At 36.2% G+C, this 21,272-nt stretch overlaps 2 protein-coding genes across 4 annotated transcripts in view; one reads left to right on the plus strand and one right to left on the minus strand.

Annotated features, from left to right (window-relative positions):
* LOC112905048 overlaps window positions 1-21,272 on the minus strand; it is a 51,212-nt gene that overhangs the window by 11,189 nt on the left and 18,751 nt on the right. Inside the window, exon 1 of one of the 2 annotated variants that reach the window (XM_025976654.1) lies at window positions 5,933-8,810. The exons of the other annotated variant lie outside the window; for it this stretch is intronic. Coding sequence (XP_025832439.1) covers window positions 5,933-8,369 — 2,437 coding nt within the window. The 5' untranslated portion in view covers window positions 8,370-8,810. Of the gene's footprint in view, window positions 1-5,932; window positions 8,811-21,272 lie in introns of those variants that run through there. 2 annotated transcript variants of the gene reach the window in all.
* LOC108735537 (SPARC-related modular calcium-binding protein 1) overlaps window positions 1-21,272 on the plus strand; it is a 49,233-nt gene that overhangs the window by 4,064 nt on the left and 23,897 nt on the right. The window lies entirely within an intron of this gene.

The following is a 21,272-nucleotide window of genomic DNA, read 5'->3' on the forward strand; positions in this document are numbered from 1 at the left end:
TCGAACGCTGCCGAACGCGGAGGCCGATTGTGCCTCTTTGTCGCTCGTTCCGCGCTCTCGCTTGCACTTCAAGCCTTAAATGGAACGCCTCAGAGCGAGATAACGCCGCATGAGTCATGTTTTTTCGTGTGTGCAGCCGGCTCCATCGAATTATAAGACGTTGTCACGTCAAAAAGCACATAATATTACGACGCCATCTAATAGTGAACTGTGGAGTTAAGTGCTTCAGCTAGGATAATCGTATAATAATAATCCTTTATTTTGTATTTTCAATCACAAAAAACTATTAACGCATTTTAAGGTAATACAGTATCCAAAATTAGGCAACTATTCAAAAGTACATACAGCGATTAATTAAGATTAGGGATAGCTTTGTTTCTACCATACAATGGCTTATTTATCATTGGTCATACAGACACTTATTATTGTAATTTATTGTTGTATATAATTTCGNGTACGCGGTTATAGATGTCGCCTCATAAATTTTAACAGTTATTTATAGGTACGAATTATTTCAAATGTTTTAATTTTCTGTACACAATTGAATCAGAAAACGAAGGATGCCCACATATTCAGTTTGGTTTTTTGGACTGAATACCTACAATTAGGAATAATTTTTTCTCCTTATATCGATAAATTTCATTTAATATACAATCAATTAGCTCATGCATTTAACAAAAAATAAGATACAGAATTTCCAGAACTTTAAATTAGAGTAAAAACCAACGCCACTCAGGAAATTAGTTATTTGGTTCTGTACCACTGAATAAAAGAAAAATCCCTATAATAAGACCAGACTAGTCCATCCGTTCGTTTGTCACAGGTCATCCTTAGACAGTGTTGGATGTTTGTGTTAAAAAAGATTAATATTTTGAGTAGTTATAGATTCCTTCTCTTTCACAAAAAATCGGTTGTCTGTAAAGTCGGTTTACTGACGATAGTTGAACGTGACAACGTCATAAGAAAATACTGATGGAATGGTTTCATTTTTCAAAAGAAAATTTTAATTTTATTTGTTTGATAGATATTTTGTATGGATATAGAGAAGGAGGTAAATGGAAATGTATTATTGTATAGCAGCTGTCCACGCGGACGCATCGCTCACTCAAGTAGGAGAGAGACAGATGTCGAACGCTGCCGAACGCGGAGGCCGATTGTGCCTCTTTGTCGCTCGTTCCGCGCTCTCGCTTGCACTTCAAGCCTTAAATGGAACGCCTCAGAGCGAGATAACGCCGCATGAGTCATGTTTTTTCGTGTGTGCAGCCGGCTCCATCGAATTATAAGACGTTGTCACGTCAAAAAGCACATAATATTACGACGCCATCTAATAGTGAACTGTGGAGTTAAGTGCTTCAGCTAGGATAATCGTATAATAATAATCCTTTATTTTGTATTTTCAATCACAAAAAACTATTAACGCATTTTAAGGTAATACAGTATCCAAAATTAGGCAACTATTCAAAAGTACATACAGCGATTAATTAAGATTAGGGATAGCTTTGTTTCTACCATACAATGGCTTATTTATCATTGGTCATACAGACACTTATTATTGTAATTTATTGTTGTATATAATTTCGTAGAAAATTAATTAGTGAACATCAAAGCTGAAAATTGCAATTATTAAACGGTTACTTTTATCAAGACAGAAGTAATTATTTTAAAATGCAAAATTATCTTATCAATTAGTACGCAATATACTTACGAGAAGATTGGTACTAATTATAGTTAGCGGTCTGGAATTACAGAAATACATATTTATTATATATGTTTTGAGAACCTATATTTATATATATATATATACACGGGCATATAATGAAAAGATGCGTTTTAGATATCAGAGCTATCATTGTTATTGTTTATATGTCTCCGCCTGATATCTTGCACGCTGTTTTGAAGCAATGAAAGTGAAAAAAAAAAGGAATTTGTAATACAATCTTACTAGTACTAGTGCATAATTACATCTATTGTAGAATTTCACTTTGATAATCGTTAATACTGATTCTCTAATTTCGGTATTAACACAGCCTTTTATTCTTGCGGTCATTGTTTATAACCTCATCTGTAAACAATGCCCAATAGTACGAAACGAAGTAAATTTAATCTACATTTTTAGTGGAACTGGATCCGCTACCATCTGCATGTGACATGCACGAGTGAGTCTCACTAAAAATAAGGCAAAAATAATTGCATTATTATCATAAAGTCGTCAGTTCTAAGAGTGGTTGGAGACGCACTTCCACTCTTTCCTATTCTGACCTCATCTTCGTGTTTCCCTAAAACTAGAACATCCCACATCCTTAATTATTTTTTTTATTTTCATGGAAGAAGGGAAATCTTCAAACATCCAGCCGTTTAACTATTTGTGAACAGTAGTCTTATCTGGCTCTTGTTTCTGCTTCTAATAAAATCTCTAGCTAGCCATTCACGTCCTAGGTGTCCTACCGAACTATGTCGCCTATCCCTTTTTGCCCTCCATAGAAACCTCTGTTCTCGTATTCATTTCTAACCTTCTCTATCCACGGTATCCTCGTCATTTACATATAACACCACATTTCAAATGCTTCTAACCTTTTCTCTTCCATCGTCGCGTCCACCGTCACATGTCCCGATTCATACAACGCCGCACTCCTGGCTCACACCTTTAACAACCTTTTTCGAATTTCTAAATTAAACGTTCGCGAGCATAGAAGTGACTACTTTTTGTTGAAGGCAGCTCGACCCTGCTGTATCTTTTATTTTATATCTCTACTGCTCCTTCCATCCTATTATACGGAAGATCAGCCACTTCTTCGAATAACGCGCGGCGACCTATCCAAATACTGGAATAGCTTCAGCTGGTTGGTTACAGCCATTTGAATGTCCTAGAATGTCCCAAAATGACACCTCTTGGGGTGAGTTTTCAATCTTGGGAAGAGAAAAAAGTCACAGGGGCTCAAGTTCGGCGAATAAGAAGGCTGAAAAGCAAATGCCTTTATCGGAAATGATGTGTGACAAGACGCATTGTCGTGATGTATACAGTTACTGTTCTTGGTGTTTGGTCTTCACACATGACCCATTTGCAAAGTTTCCAAGAACTTTTCGATAAAAGTATCGATTGACTGTTTAGCCTTGAGGTACAAACTCTTTGTGAATGATTCCCTGGCTATCAAAGAATCAAATCAACATGATTTTGATTTGGGACTTGCTCATTCTTGCTTTTTTGGTCTTTGGCGCTCGATTTCCAAATTGTACTCAAATATCCAACTCCCGTCACCCATAATCACACATTCCAACAAATGGAGATCCCCATGTGAGCAATTGTAATTTGGACTATTTCGTAACCAAAACTTGCTAGTGATATGCACTAGGACAAACCATCCACTAACGTCTTCGTAGCCGATTGATGGAGAAAATGATAATATCGTAATCGATCGTAATACTCATCTAAACGATACATGGACAATTTAGAACCAGAAAAAGTTATTAATTACCCAGCTATTATTATTATTATTATTATTAGTGTTATTGTTGTTGCGTCCACAACTTACATTATAGATGTGAGTGTATGCAGTGTATACGTACGCACACGTGTCAAGAATGCTATCGGTGTTGGTGCCGTTCGATAATAACGACCGGTAACTGAGTGAGGCCTCCGTTGAAACGCTGTGGTGCTCTTGTTGTACTTGTGCTATATCAACTTATGCAAATGTAACCGCAATGCTTTACTGACGAGCTGCAGAAATTGACACCACAAAATAAAGAAGGTATATTTGCACACTACAGTTCAATTTATTACGGAAGCAAGCCACCTCGTCTTATACTCACATGCTTATGATCAGAGTGCAAGTGAGATGATTCCTTCCTTTTCTTATCCCTTCTATTTCGTAGGTGAGTCCCTTCTACCACAGCCGAACCCAATGGTATTGCGACCGTGGTCCGGTATGCTACCCCTGAGCTCCGGGAGGATCATTAGAAAATTTTTGTAGGTATTACTTAAGTTGCGAGAGAGGCTTCACTCGTCTATGGGATGTAGGGGCTTGATATGAGAGTAGAAGGGGAAAAAAAAGGAATGTGGATTATTACTGCTTACTCTCTCGTACTCATTGAAGGGTATGGAGTGACCCAAATTCACCTCAGGTAGCGGCTCCTTCGAAGTTAAAGTTTTCCCGGCTCTGCTTATGACTATGAGGAAACTGAGCAAATATAACAATTCCATTTACAGATTATAGCAATTAGAAGAGAAATAAAATAACAAACTAAAGTGACTTAACAAAATATAACAAAACTAATCATATATGTAAATGTAATTTGATGAACAGTCCAAAATCCTCGGTCTGAACGAACACCGGAATTGATCGTTTCAGAATTGACAGTATTGAGTGAAACGTTGGAAAGTACAAAATGGTGGAAGTCTTATTCTGTTACCTGCACTATCTGCCTGTAGTTTGATTCAAGCTAGATATTGGCGAATTTAGCTAAGGTCTTCCAAATGGGGAGACTCTACCGAAGATTTGACGGAATGCCTGGGAAGTGGGGTTTAATTCGATACCCACATGGAGCTTGAATAAAAAGACCCGTGAAAACAATTTTTCTTTAAATTCATACAAACCAAATCTTCGCAATTAATACACTAAAAAGACCTGCAAAACGTAGTTTTTGTCCTTAAGCTCCTTTAGTGTCTCGGCGACCCTGTCTGACGAAATTGACCAAATGACTTAATCCATAATACCTGCAATTGTTGTTTAATCGACTTAAATGAACTTCAACTGGTTCCAACCTTGAGAGAGAGAGAGAGAGCTAGATATTGTAGAAATTAGCTAAGGTCTTCCAAATGGGAAGACTCAACCGAAGATTTGACGGAATGCCTGGGAAGAAGGGTTTAATGCGATACCCACATGGAGCTTGAATAAAGAAACCCGTGAAAACAATTTTTCTTTAAATTCATATAGAACCAAANAAAAATGAAGATTTACAAATTTTGTATTTAACATTCTTGTCGTAGCGTCAGCCAATCTCGCTCCAACGTTTGCCGCCAATAATTCTAAACGTGGTATACTATTACGTACATTTTCCTTACTTTTCATAGGAGAAACTCGCGATTTAGCTTGTACGAATCTAACTTTGACTCCTTCACTATCTTTTATGCGAATAAAAATAACAGCCGCGTATGCCGATTTACTTGCATCGCAAAATGTATGCAAACTAATTTCATCGTGCGAATCCGTTCCTCCGATGAGACAACGCGGTATCTCTACTTTATTTAATTCAATAATTCCCTCGTACCATTTTATAAAGCGAGTTTTAATTTCAGTACCGACGTCGTCATCCCACGTGAGATTTCTTGCCCATACTTCTTGCAATAATATCCGCGGACCAAGTGTTACGGGACAAACAAAACCCAACGGATCAAAAATACGATGTACGCAAGACAAAATATCTCTTTTAGTTATTTTCTGTAAATCTAAATTTTCTAAATTTTCAACATTTAAAGATAATACATCTCGTTTCTTATCCCACATAATGCCTAAAACCGGAGTGATACTCTCTGTGGAAACATCACCATTATATTCCCAACCGCGAAGATCAAAACCTGCAAGCTCCATCGATTTCCTCGCCTGATACATAAATTCATTTAATTGAGTAGTCGAGTTTACACTGGTTACACAATTATCAACATAGAAATCATTTAACAATTTTTCAATATTACTACGAGTAAAAATCGATTTACAGTCATTCTGTAATGACTCAAGAATACCCTTCAAATGTAATTCAATTACTGCGCCTAACATAAATGGGCTGGAACATATACCAAATACAACCCTACAATGACGTAGTACAATTAAATTATTTTGATCATCATACCAAAAAAATCTTAGAAAATTTCGATCTTTAGGATCAATACTGATCTGTAAGAAAGCTCTTTTAATATCTGCTATTACACCTATATTACCTTCCCGGAATCTCAATAAAATAGAAGGCAGTTGCTCGATGAGATTGGGTCCCTTTTGTAAGCATTCGTTCAGACTAGGCGAAGGAGGCTGTTTGGCAGAGGCATCAAAAACGGGTCGAATTACAGTTGTACTACGTTCCTTAACAACATGACGGTGTGGTAGATAGTGTCCCCAAATGTCCATCTCCTTGTCTAACACACGTTCGATGATTCCTTCGGCTAACCATTCTTTGAATACCGCGTCGTAGGCTTCATATCTTCCTTCGATCCTAAGCTTCTTCGTAGTAGTTTGTAGACGTTTAATAGCAACACTTTTATTGTCGGACAGCGGGGGGTGGTTTTCCGACCATGGTAACTGTACTTCATATCGATTTTCACTGTTGATAGAAACGGTTTCCAAGAATTCTCTGTACATCACTTCTTCTTGTTGTTTAAAAGTCCTATACGTCATAGGATCTCTTATACCTAACACATCTAGAGACCACAAATCTTTCAAATCGCAATTTTTAACGTACAACGATATCGCGGCGACAGTAGAGTTTTCCCGTACATTTTCTTTTCTTACTGCGCCCATAATGGTCCAACCTAACAACGTTTCGAACGCTACTAAACCACTCTTCAGTTCTTTACGACAACCGGTCAATATTTTTCCCGCAACATCGGCGCCGATAAGAATCGATATTGGATCGTCACAGTCCCATACATCCGTTAATCTTATATTAAATTCGTTTAGTTCGTGAAGCCACTTTTTATTCTCAATAGGTTCTATACGACCACAAATGACCTCTTGGTCCAGCGCGACGAAATTACACGCAAAATCGCTCTCTAAACTTTGCATTCGTACGCGATATTCTTTGTGTGCGACAACTTCCGACTGCCCGCCACCGAAAAGCATATGACTTAATCTTTGTTCACCCACCGATTGGTAACCCAATTTTTCGATTATATCTTTCGTCACGTAAGATCTTTGTGATCCACTATCAATCAACACGCGCGCAATCAGTTCTCTATTATCGCTGTAAATTTTTACTTTTAATGTTTGCAGGAACACCATTTTGTTATTGGAAATGCTCGCGATACAATTCAACTCTTTCCGCACTGGCGCGGAAGTATCTGCGCTCGCAATTTCATCCCTTTGTTCTCTTGGTTTCTCATCTGGACACATCAAATTTACGTGTCTTCGTTCACATCGCGAACATTTTACGCGGACTCGACAAGTTTTGAAACCATGCCCGATTTTAAGACACTTAAAACACGCACGCGCTCTCTTCACACACTCTTGTTTACCCGATAAACTCATTCTTTTAGCTTTATTGCAACCCTCACTCTCGTGATCTTTGGCGTCGCAAAATATACAGGTGTGGTCTTTTCCTTTGGTCATTAACAAACCCATCGCGCTCGGAATATTTCTATTAAATTTATACGGCTTAGATTTCTTAATATCAGATTCGTGCCCAGTATCTAAATTAAAACCTTGTAACGCCAACGAAATTCGCAACTCACTTTGTACCTCCCTCTCGATAAATTCTATAAGACGGGTGAGTCTGTCTTTGGATCGCGGTTTTCCATCTTCCGCGTCCGAATTGTGTTTTCCAGCGTCACTGCGTTGCCACGCGCGTAATAAGTCCTCCGGCAAGGAAGATTCTACTAACGGGTACAACATCGCCGCGCACTTGTCCGTGGTAACTCCTAATGTTTCCAGGGCCCTCAAATGAGATTCCAATCTATCATACAAGCTTGCAAGTGAAATATTACCACGTCCTTTAATAGCATTTTGCAGCACAAGTTGCAACAATTCACGCACGTAAACTTCAATCAAAAGTTCGTCTTGACCGAACCTACTCTTTAAACTTCTTATTACTTTATCATAATTGCTTCCAGTTGGTGGGTAACTTTTAACTAACTCCGCTGCTCTTGAGTCCGGCACAACCGCTTGTTTCAAATACTGGAACTTGTCTTCATTGCACATATTTTTGTCCTCATGGATTTTCTTGAAACAACTCCAAAAAGACAGCCACTCACGAATGTCTCCGTTAAACTTAACAATTTCTATCGACGGCAACTTATAAGATCTCTTGTTTTCACCGTTAGAAGAAGAACCCGACGGGACCGCACAATCAACCAAATTTTGCACTAAATTACTATCACCCATGGTACGTTCGGTGAACAAGTATTTGGCTGTTAAAAACCTATGCTTGTACTCATCTGCTTCATCGTACTCCTTTTGTAACTCAGTCTCGGTAGCGGTCTCTAATATGGCCTCAATTATAGAATCTTGACAATAATTTAAATCGGTTAACTTATCTTCCAAAGTACAAAACGCGACTCTCAAACTTGCAATTGTAGATTCTGCATTGTCCAACATCACTTGTAATGAATTCAGGGCCTTCGTAAAACCAATTCTTAACACAGTTCTTTTCTTCTTCAACGGTTCCATTTTTCTCGTTTTAATACAACACCCAAAAACCAATAATTCAATAATAATAACCCAAAAACAGTCCTGTCACGGTCGCCAAATGTTTTGTCGCGGAACTGAATCCAAGGGAAATTATTTTGTTGAAAATAAACAACGAAGATATCAAAACGAGAATTAACTTTTATATTTTAAAATGCGGAAAACAAGACTACTTCAATACATGTTGTGCTTACTACTATCTATTACTGACTAAACTAAACATAGCAAATTTTACTTATTCTTATTTCCACCACGATAGGTAGACTAAACAAATCAAAAACACAAATGCTGTTGTGCAAGACATCGCAGCCCCCAGCGCGGCACTTGCCTTTGAGCTAGACACCGCTCGTATCAAACAGACATGACAAAACATGCAAAAAAAACAACTAAATCCTTACAAATTCAACAATGTGTGACAAGACGCATTGTCGTGATGTATACAGTTACTGTTCTTGGTGTTTGGTCTTCACACATGACCCATTTGCAAAGTTTCCAAGAACTTTTCGATAAAAGTATCGATTGACTGTTTAGCCTTGAGGTACAAACTCTTTGTGAATGATTCCCTGGCTATCAAAGAATCAAATCAACATGATTTTGATTTGGGACTTGCTCATTCTTGCTTTTTTGGTCTTTGGCGCTCGATTTCCAAATTGTACTCAAATATCCAACTCCCGTCACCCATAATCACACATTCCAACAAATGGAGATCCCCATGTGAGCAATTGTAATTTGGACTATTTCGTAACCAAAACTTGCTAGTGATATGCACTAGGACAAACCATCCACTAACGTCTTCGTAGCCGATTGATGGAGAAAATGATAATATCGTAATCGATCGTAATACTCATCTAAACGATACATGGACAATTTAGAACCAGAAAAAGTTATTAATTACCCAGCTATTATTATTATTATTATTATTAGTATCCACAACTGCAGAATAAACAAGTGAATCGTTTTTACGAAAAGAAAGAAATAAGTAAGTTAAGATTAATTAACTCTGATAGTTTATCCATACTCTCTTCCAATTATTATTAATCATAATAATAATTTTAGAGAACGTTCCAATTGGATTATGATCTTAATTGCTTAAATAGACACCATAAATTGAACCTGTCAAATTTTTCAGCCTTCTAGATCGAAATTGAGATTTTAATGGTAACTATTATCAGATAAAATACGCGTTTTGATCGAATGGCAGGTAATTACAGTGCATTGTTCTTAATGCACCGGCAACTACGTAGATATTGGTACAACAGGTTGTTGGGTATGGAAAGGTGTGTCCTATTATGTATTTGCAACTTTGATAATGAACATTAATTTAAACCACTCGTAGCGACGTTATACATACGTATATTTACGTAGAGGTAGGTGCAACATTCGTTTCGGTTTTTTATATTTTATGTTTATATGTGCTGGTAATAATATTCGCAGAGAAGGTGGACCGGGGCATGTCTAAAAGTAAACTTACGAGTAATTAGTATTGCCCATGTCCTCGAGGTAAAATTCATAATAAAATTAAAATAAATTGTGTAAGCAAACTGCATTACATTCTCCAGTCGTAAGCTTACAATGGTTGATTCTACGAAGTGTATCTATCCAATGGGTAATTGAACGAAGTTTAGAGAAAGATTGTGCACAGGGACGAACTCAAATAACTACAGTGTAACTAATCCACAAGAAACCCAGCGTTCTTCGTTAAAGAGAGATTTCGTATTTATTTAGAGTTTAAAAGGAAACAAACGAATCTACAAAATTAAATTTGTAGTGTTTGCTACTGAAACTGACAGGCATGTAGTAGCTGACAAGTCGATATCCTTAATAGAAAAGGATCATTGTTGAATCCCACAATAGATAGTACTTAAAATAGCAGGTACTGTCTTTGATCCGCGCCGTCCATTTGGTGAGAATACGGATTTTGCCGGATCAGTAGTAATATTATTTTCATCGTTGCAAGTAGAATATTATAAGCGCCGGATACGGTACGGACAAGTGTGAATCAATATTTAAATAAACGAAAAAAGATCTGAACACAGTTTTGCAGAACTTCTTTCGTTTTTCCTAAATTTGCTCAAATCAATTATTATTGTTCATCCTTGCANTAAAAATTAATTATTTATTAATTAAAAATGTATGATCTAGATTGTTTCCTGACGTGTCCTGGCTAGTTGAATGGCATTAGTAATATAATTATTATGAGTGTAAAACGTTTTTCCCCATGAAGAAAATTATAAAGGTGTAATGGGCATAATTTCTTATAAATTACATGCTGCAATTACACTTATTTATATGTACGTAGATATGTTTTACAAACGTACGTGGAATATTACTACGACCAATACTAATAGATACGTAGTTATATGAATGATTGGCATGAAGAATTTATTTAATCGACGAGGAAGTAAGAGCGTAGCTAATTAATAAAGTGGAAAGATAGCCCACGGAAAGTAAAAATCATTTAATTTTTATTAGAAATATATAAAAAACTCGGTCAATATTTGATGAGTTACTTACAACAGTTCAATAAAAATCGAAAAGGTCAAAAGAAAAGACTGCCTTATAATTTCGTTAAGATTCGTATGGTGTACATATAAATAAGTATGCAAACACAACATTTTTATTATACCTTAATACCAAGGTTTACTTACGATAGCACATATTTAATACCACTGACCTATGTCCGTTGGGCGATAGGTATCGATAATGTAATGAAATAGTTATAAAAAACAGTTTACACAAACCAATTAAAGATGTAGTCAAAACACTTATCGAAGAACTTTTCTTTTTGGTAATTTTCATCAAGTCTGTGACGCCTTTTGGTTATACGTAAGTCTGTAAGCCCTGTATAAACCATATCATCTTACTATGGCAAATACTCTTTAATAAAGATAAATACTCAATCTGTGAAATAAACACTCGCTGACACTTAATTGACCATAGAAAGACTAAGTGTGTAAGACCAAGATGATTAGGTACTTTGTATGAGACCAAGACTCGATAAAAAAAGACCAATCGTTAAGACTCAGTGTAAAAGACCAAAACGACAATTAAGATTCTTAGAGACAGGCTCAGTGTAGAATCGAAGACGATGGCTAAGACTCGGTGACTTAATAAGACCAAGACGATAACTAAGACTTTGTGTAAAAAACCAAGGCTCGATAGGAAAAATGTACACTATCATCAAGATTCAGTGTGAAAAATCAAGACGATAAGTACGGTTCTCTACGTAAGACCCATGGCTCAATGTGCAAGACGAAGACAACGATTAAGACTCAGCGTGGAATTGTAAAAAATACTGACGATTTCAAATACTCAAGATCAGAACAAAATGTAAATATCAAACCTGTATGTAAGACTTGATAGAAAAACGTAATATTATCGTTAAGGTTCAGTGTACAAGATGAAGATGATGACTAAGGCTTAGTGTGCAAGACCATGATGATAATTAGGACTTAGTCTACAATATGAAGGCTAACTAACACTTTGTGTACAAGATGAAGACTCGATGTAAAAAACAAAAAACTTGGTAACGGTACAATATTGAAAGTTAAGTCTATGAGTTAAGTCTATGAGCAAGACTGAGTGTGACTGAAAGGCTCGATGGGAAAAACCTATACTATCGTCAAGATTCAATGTTAAAAAAATCAAGAGGATGAGTAAGGCTCACAGTTTGTGGTCATGGCTCAATGTGTAAGACAATGATTAAGACTCAGTGTGGAATTGTGAAAAACATTGACGATGTTGAATATTCAACATCAAGGCAATGTGTAAATACCAAACCGAGTATGTAAGACCAAGATGATTACTAACACTTCATGTGAAACACCAAGACTCGATAGAAAAATACAATACTATCGTTAAGGTTCAGTGTGCAAGATGAAGATGATGACTAAGGCTTAGTGTGCAAGACCAAGATGATAATTAGGACTTAGTCTACAATATGAAGGCTAACTAACACTCTGTGTGCAAGATGAAGACTAGATGTGAAAGACAAAAACGTAACGGTAACGGTTCAATGTGGAAAGCCAAGACTATGAGCGAGACTCAGTATGTAAGACCAAGCCGATCACTAAGATTCTGTGTGAAAGACCAAGGCTCGATGTGCAAAACCTACACTGTCGTCAAGATTCAGTCTGATAATAAAGACGATAACTAAGACTTTGTATAAAAGACCCAGTTCGTGGTTAAGAATCAATGTACAAGACGAAGACAACAATTAAGACTCAGTTTGAAACAACAGAAAATCATAACGATGCCAAATACTCACTGTTGGAAAATGAAGACAAGGTGCAAAACCAAAACTGGATAACATTAAGTGACCATGGTCAAAATTCAGTATGTAAGACCATGATGATTACTAACATTTTGCTCGAAAGACCTAGACTCAATAGGAAAAAACAATACTATCATCAATACATCAAGATGGTGATTAAAGCTCAGTGTGCAAGTCCACGATGATCTTCTGTGTGAAAAATTAATTAATAACATGTGCAATCCAAGACTGGTCAACATTAATGTCAAGACTCAGTGTGGACGTCCAAGATTGCAGAACTACCTGTGTATCATATTTACGACATTATTCCCAATTTAGTAAAGTGTTTTTTTTCATGATTTCTTGGTAACACGACTCCTCCATTTTTAATGCGAATTGCGGAATATATTCATCGATGTTTCGCTCCAATAATGATTGCCCTCTCGAGATTATTTTGCCCGTTGGCATTCATGTTTGTTTAAATTATTATTCGTGGCGCCTATTTTTACATTAGTTTGACAGAGTTCAAGACACCATCAGATACTAACGTTTGTATGTACTAACTTGCAATAATTAGTTAATCAACACCAAACATAATGATATTGTTTAACGCTATGTAGAAGGACGCGGATAAACAATTTGCGGCTCGAGCGAAATGATTAATTGCACGGTTTCACAATAATTCCACCGCCTTTCTTCTATGCATTGTTAATTGTGTTTAAATACCATTCGCGTAAGAGTCCTGTAGGATTTTTTAAATTTTATTTATAGAGCGTGTTGGAGTACACTTTGCGGCGCTCGTACGCCTAAACTGTTGACTTTATGAAAAAAAGGTAGATACATAAATTGTAGCTAATTGTCTCTAGTTTCATTTTGTATATAACTGTTTTTATCGTAAAATGAGTCGGAAAGGAGATATTGTCAAAAAACTGCTTTTTGGCGCCATTTTTCCAATATGGCGGCGCGAACGGCAAAAATACGAGGTGGCAAGGTCGAAATTCGGAATGAGCACCTCAAAATCTATAAAATTACCAATTTTCAAAACTCCCGGAAAACTTTCCAGGCAAAACTACCAAATGACTGTACTATAATATGATCAAGGATATAAAAAACGACGAAATAGACACTTTTATATATTCATCCATTCTGTTTGTAAGAAATGTGATAGCTGGCTCTATATCGACGCAAAATTAGAGATAAAACGTTTTAATATTTAAAGAGTTTGATTGAGTGTTGTGGTGTCATTACATGACGTGGATTTTTCGTTAATGAATATTTTATAATTCTAGCTTTTAACAATAATTTTTAATAGAAACAGATGCCATAATACACACGTCTCTCTGACACTCGATTAATTATTTTTATTGCAAAGCTGGCGCCAGTACCAGATCTGCAAAATTTTATACACAAATCTTCATAAACTGTTGAAAACTGCGGCGGAGTATTAGAAATAAATTTTAAAGTTCGCAAAAACCAAAAGCGACGATTGATACAGAACATGTACCACTTTTCAGCTTAAATCGCATGAGCATGGTAGGGTAGGCAACATTTCTATATGTTGAATATGATTGAACATTACAAAATCTTAATTGTCTTCATTTACGTTGATGCTTTTTTATAAATAGCCAAACATAGTGAAATATAATGTTAGGGAAGTTAGCACTCAGTTTAGGTATCAAAATAGAGATACTAGCAATAGTTTTACTGGAAGATATTGAGTCTGAAAAGTATCATGACTCAAATAAAGCATAGAAAACGAAGCGCGAAAAACGACTGCGCATCAATTTAGGCATTGTCAGTTGTCAAATACAAATCTCCTTCCCTACGCGTCAAATCGGATGCGCACTGCCTTACTGCGCAACGAACTAGCAAGCATAACTTTGTGACTCTTTCACACCACTACATCAAGCAATCCACGTAGTTAGTAGGTACTTCTTACTGATAAGTTATATACATATCATCAACGGTAAAGAAAAAAATACAGTTTAAGTCATATTTCTATTGGACCAGTCATTAATTAGTAAAGGAACTAAATAGAAACAATTAACGACTAAATTAATATAATTAATATGTTTTTTTTTGTGAGAGAGGCCTCCACTAAGTACCGTTAATTGAAGGACTACACTTCTTCATTACTCTTAATTAACTAGTACGATGATGTTTGCTTTTCCGAAACACTTATTTAAAATCCATTTGTCAACTTAGGGCGAAGCTCTGCGGTGCGTTTGTTTTGCTTTTTAGGCAAAGTTAAACGCAGTTTAGATAGTAATATATAGTCAACAGTTTTGTTTATTATCTGAAGGAGGTATGCTTTTGGTTACTTTGCGTTGGCAATATTTTCTAAAATTTCAAGGTTTTCATACGAAATCCGCTTGTAATAACAGTTTATTATAAAAGTGTACTTAACGGTAGTATAAAGATGCATCTTTTGAAGTTTGTGCGTCACAGAACATTGCAATGAGATGAAAGTCAGAAATTTTGATTTTGGTTCTGTGCCTAATAAGGGTAATAAAGTATGGGGTAATGGACGTTGGACCGAAAGTAGATATGATAGAGAGAGGAAGAAGATCATGAAGATTTTAAAAATCAATTAGGAACAGTTAAGGGAATGTAGTAGAGGAGAAAAGATGTAGGAAAATATTAAGGGGAGAGACTCCTGAGAAAGATAGGGAAGTTGAGATATGTAGTGGGGCTGAAAGATATTTCGTAAAATGGCCGGTAAGGAGATTAGATTGACTAATTATAAGACAGGGAATTAATGTAGGAGTTGTAAATATAGGAAGAAGAAGGAGGACGGACGAGGTAGGATATGTGACAGGGAGGTAGAACACCTGAAGCATGTGTTGGGAGGTGTGAGGAAAGTAGAACTTGGGAAGAAAGCCAAGAATTGGTAAACGAGGAAGAAGATGGACTGAGATGACTAAAGGAAATTTTACGGAATTGGAGGTGGTTGAATTTAGGCTACAAAGTAGGGTGATAGGGATAAGAACATGAAGTAGTATACGTTGGCAATGTAGTAAGTTGGAAATGCAGAAATAGAATAGCATTATTAGGCAAAATAAAGCCATTTGACGACATCAAAGTTATACAAATTATGTACTACGAAATAGTCAAACGTATGCAGCATATACTGATTAGAGTGTCTGATATATTAAAATATCTGTTACATAACTCTGTTTCAACAATTTAACGATTACAAATCAATTTTTAGTTAAATTTCCGTCAAATAACAGCTACTTTTACCGATTATTAATTAGTAAACAATTTCTTCGTGTTATCTTGTATCGGCTAGGGTATCCATTCTGCGAAACAATTTCTTGTCAGAACAAACCTGTTCCACGGAAGAAAATTTACCACAACGTCCACTACCAAAGTGAAGCCAAAGAAATACAACTTGTTCATACAGGTATTACAATTTATAATACTACGTCAACAGGTAGGTTTAATTTATGGGGTGTAATAATTGGAACTCTCTGTCGTCCACCTTCTACCTACTCACGATCAGTCGGTAGCCTTTCTTGCTGTTCGAATAAGTGAAAGTATCACTATTTATTGTTACCATTACTTAGTGTATTTCGAATGTTTCGTATAAATTGCAACATTGCAGTTATTTACATTCACAAAATAAAACTGATCAAGAGGTCGTTCTGGTTTTCAAATTTTTCACATTTTGTTTGGTTTGCATGATACTCTATTTTAATTATCTAGGGGATGATTCCCAAAACTTGGCCCTCCGAGCAGAATTGCACACCATTTGGTCGTTTGCTCATGCGCAAATAATGCGCTTACCTTTCAAGATGAGGCAGAAGTAGAAGCTTCCTCTATCGCACATGCGCTCCGCGTCTTCTCAATGTCAAAAGGACACACATAACTGCAACTGTTCCACATCAACCCTGTCTGCCATCCCTGTTTTTCGAATTTAGGTGTCCACTCTTGAAATGTATATTTTTGTAAGTTTTTGAACGCTATCTCCATGACGTGATTTTTTCATCCACTTGTTCCTAGTGGGCTGCTCAGATATAGAACTCACTCTGTTATCCAAACATGTCACCGTAAAATTTGTCTGCTGCTGAAATCTCATACCCAGATCTTCCACTAGATATTATTAGGTAGGAATCTACACAATTTTGAAAATATTGCACCTAATTTTCAATTTGTAGTGTCTAAAACTATTTTCGTGACAGACCTCCCAACAGTAATAAACAGCTTTGAGGGTAGGGGAGAGCATTCCAAGTATTAGGCAAGCAGAATTTTACTGATTTAAGATCCCTGCCAGTCCTTTAGAAGAAAAGAGGTTCCTACATACAGTTTCCAGAAATAATCAGCAGTGGGTCCTTGATTGTAGAAATAGGTGACTAGTATCCAAAAGGATCTGGTTACTATAAATTGTGCGTGAACAAGACAGAGACAGACGTACAAAGCTATGAATGGTCCAGACCCATGCGTGGAAAATATAACCTAAAATTTGAAACCGCAAGCATTTAACTTCAGATAACTCTAATCACTTTGCTTACTGAAAAATTATGCGAGGGTTTTATTTGAAAGATGCAGAAGTATGTATTACTTTGTCCGAATCGAGAGGTATTGCGATTTCTTCTGGATGGACATGATTGCTAAACTCCTGACCAAGAAATGATGAAAAATTGTGTACACCAGAAGATGAAGGAGGAAACATGGGATTTGAGATTCTTTACATTTCCTGCCCGGATGGGTAATATACTGATATATTCAGCGATAATATCCTTGTGGTTTTACATCATAAATAATTTTTAAAGTCTACAACGCTGTGACCCATCGTTGACCTATGTCAAAAAAAGAGCTGGTTACGTCTCTGAAACAAGAGAACTAAACAATGCTCACTAATTTCAAGTAATTTTTGACGTGACAACGTCTTATAATTCGATGGACGTGCACGCACGAAAAAACATGACTCATGCGGCGTTACCTTGCTCTGAGGCGTTCCATTTAAGGCTTGAAGTGCAAGCGAGAGTGCGGAACGAGCGACAAAGAGGCACAATCGGCCTCCGCGTTCGGCAGCGTTCGACATCTGTCTCTCTCCTACTTGAATGAGCGATGCGTCCGCGTGGACAGCTGCTATACAATAATACATTTCCATTTACCTCCTTCTCTATATCCATACAAAATATCTATCAAACAAATAAAATTAAAATTTTCTTTTGAAAAATGAAACCATTCCATCAGTATTTTCTTATGACGTTGTCACGTGCAACTATCATCAGTAAACCGACTTTACAGACAACCGATTTTTTTTAATTTAATATTTCAATATTTATGTAAGATCGATGGTCTCCAAAAACAAGAAAATTTTGAATCCCTCCATTCCCTATATCCACTGATGCAATACTTGAATGCCGCCTTATTATTATTTCCACACTGTAATTCTTCGTTTGAGTCGTTTCCTTTAACGATAATAACTTAACCCCTGTAGTGACTTAAAATGGCATCTCTTTTGCAACATTGCAAACCGTATCAGATTTTGCTTTGAGTTTCTAACCGTTACACGGTTCGTTCCGACTGTGAAATCATTTATGTTTCTATTTCACAGTCACAAAAGGCAATCGAAACGATCACTATATAGCGAGAATGAGAGCTTTTGTTGGTGGAACACCTGTTACAAGCACCCGCCGGTGCCGTTTATGTAGTACCATTTATGGCACACCTAACCTTCGGCTATATCCCATAGCACAATCGACAACTTCGATCTACAGAGCGGACCGTCTTCGAATCGATCCCCGTCCTTTCACACACAATTTTTGGTCCCACATTCGTTCAACATTTACTTTATCTTTACTTGTACCTACTAATAAATCAGAAAATCCTTGTTTAAAAGATTTAATGAAACTGCTTACCAAATATCTCAAGTGTGATTCATGAAAATTTCATCTTTTATAACTTGTGAAGCGTTTTTCCTTTGCAAAACTAGAATTTGAGAGCAAGTTTAGCTATGATATTGGTTGAAACGGTTGGTTGATGAATAAGGGAAATTGTCTGGTGTTTTTTTAGATAATAGGAATTCAATAAAACACATGCAATTCAATATCGGTAATAAAGTGTTGTTTATAACGAGAAACCAATTGATGAACACCAAATTCTTTAGAAAAGCTTTCAAATATCAGAATTGTGCGAATTGAAAGATTGATATTTAGAGAAAGTAACACAGCAGCTACATACAGCAACTAAGTTCTTTTTAACGTGAAGTAATTAATTACTAAAGGAAGACATACAAAAACATAGAAAACTACCTGTTCAAAGCAATTTAATAATGCCATACCTAATGGCATTTTACGTGTGAGGTTTTAATGAAAATACCTACTTTCTAAGTGTCCTTTGGCAGTATCAATAACTGGGCTTCACTAAAATGTATGACATCTTTCAAAAGTTGCAAACAGTAAGACTTTGTCTTGTGGAAATATGGTTTCTATTCAGTAGTACCAATTGGGAGATCTTAAATTCTGGTCTAGTGATGATTCCAGTATTGTGAAGAGAAATTTTGGAATTCCTTTCAAGGAAATTTGCTTGAATTGTTTGGGATTGAATTTTGGCAAACGAAAATATACTGCCATGAAAGTGTGGTCCATGGTGTACAAATGGTTTGAAAGAGACCAGCTAGCCATCTAGGCGACTAGCTCGGCTCCCCTCTGTCTGCCGCTGGTGTCTTCTGCGTGACCCGTAGACCTTGCACGTAGGAGAAGAACAAGAAGAAGGCGAAACACCCAACAGTGATTTATGCCACTGGCTTGTTAACGTCAACTTCTTGTATGTACTTTACAAGCAACCAACGAATGGTCGACCTGAAACCGATCTTCTGAACAATAGCTGACAGGTTCAACCTAAAAAAAAAGTATTTCCCTTTGTTTTGCTTTGTACCACTCGCAATACGGCGTGTATGTCGGTACGGCGTACAGGGGGTCGATTCGGTATATTATATATATATAATTGGATCATTATACCGTATTTGGGCATCCTCAAGGTTCACTAAATCATACGCGCAGGTGCTTGACAAACTAAACAAAAGAAATGTTTCTATATTTGGTACGATTACCGATGGAATTGTATTCGGATACAATTGCAATCTTATCTTTATGGTAATTCGATGATGACCCCAGTTAACCGTACCAACAGTACAGTTTCAATAAAAAGACAAAAAATATTGTTCGTTCCACGGTTTAAAATTAAACAAAATAAAGTTTCTCATTGTTCGTATTTGTTCTGGTTATTGTTAAAACATTATTGTTATGGTAATAATCTTTGTTCTTAATTCTGTTTGTAATCATCAGTATACAAAGGAATACATCTTCAAAATAGACCTCTTTCAAAAGCAAATATTTCTTATATCACTATTGCAATCAGTTTTACACACTATATCCACCGCTTTTGGTTTAAAGTTACTATTAAAAGTTGGAAATACAAATAAAATAAGAAATTGCTTTTTTGTTTTATTTCTAAAGTAATTATTATGTATTACTAAAACTGACGATTCAACATTTACTTTGGTATCCTCATTCAAAGAACCTTTGGCGAAGATCTAATGTAAGTTAGTGAACGGCGAAAGAACGGAATTTGTCTGATTCAAACAATGCATCTGTGAGCGTATTGTTACAGATAGGTAAAACGTTTCTGGTATGTCTTATGGTCCATTGTTAATCAGCACGTTTTAGTTGTAAATGTCTTTGAGCCGTCATTGGAGACTTTGCTTTCTAACTCTAAGTATCGCGGAAACGGAATTGTTTCCTCTAACAGAATGAGTTTATTAAGTTGTGAACAAAGAAAGCTGTTAACAAAACGACTTCTTTGAAATGATACATTGTTATGTAATCTTTCTATTTGAATTCTCAGAACCTTTATGGATATTTGTTACTAATCAGAATTGAAAAGAAATGATGTGTTATGCAAAAAAATTGTAGAGTTTATTCATAATATTCACGAAAAGGGTGACACATCCGAGAGGCAACAGAAAAGAAATATTTGGACTAAAGTTCCTCGTGGTGCAATTTCCTGAACCATTTAAAAATCCTGAATATTAACAACAGACCAAAATTTCATGTGACCCATGATGAGATATATTGGCATCTAATAATATTTAGCTACTACTCATGTAGAAAGTAGTATTTTATAATATGCTTGTCAAGGGTTTTAAAAGGGTGCCTAATTACTTGCCATGACGATATGTTACCACCAATACGTAACGCAATAGACATTGGACAAAGTCGTCCAGCTCCGAAAGTTACAAGTAGATAACATCAATATAGTAGATATAGACCCAATTCTGTTACAAGGCATAACATAATATACATCATGTGTAAGTAAAAGCTAAAAATTTAATATTATTGGAAACGTACAAATAAAAAATTACCCAATTTAACAAGTAAGTTCTCATAAGCAACCAAATCAAAAAAGTTAGTGTTACAAACACACCATACTCATTCAGTCGAAGATAGAAACTACCACGCCTTTTATATAGGGTTGTTCGGAAAGTCATTTCGTTTTTTTTTGTGGAAATGAAAGACAGTTTTCGTATAATAAACAAATACTTTATTAAATTATATATTGACCGTTCTGGTCCAACACCTTTTGCCATCTTTCTGGTAGTAGCATAATTCCACGCTCATAAA

This window comes from Agrilus planipennis, unplaced genomic scaffold (genome assembly GCF_000699045.2).
Source record: "Agrilus planipennis isolate EAB-ADULT unplaced genomic scaffold, Apla_2.0 scaffold107, whole genome shotgun sequence".
Classification (NCBI taxonomy): domain Eukaryota; kingdom Metazoa; phylum Arthropoda; class Insecta; order Coleoptera; family Buprestidae; genus Agrilus; species Agrilus planipennis.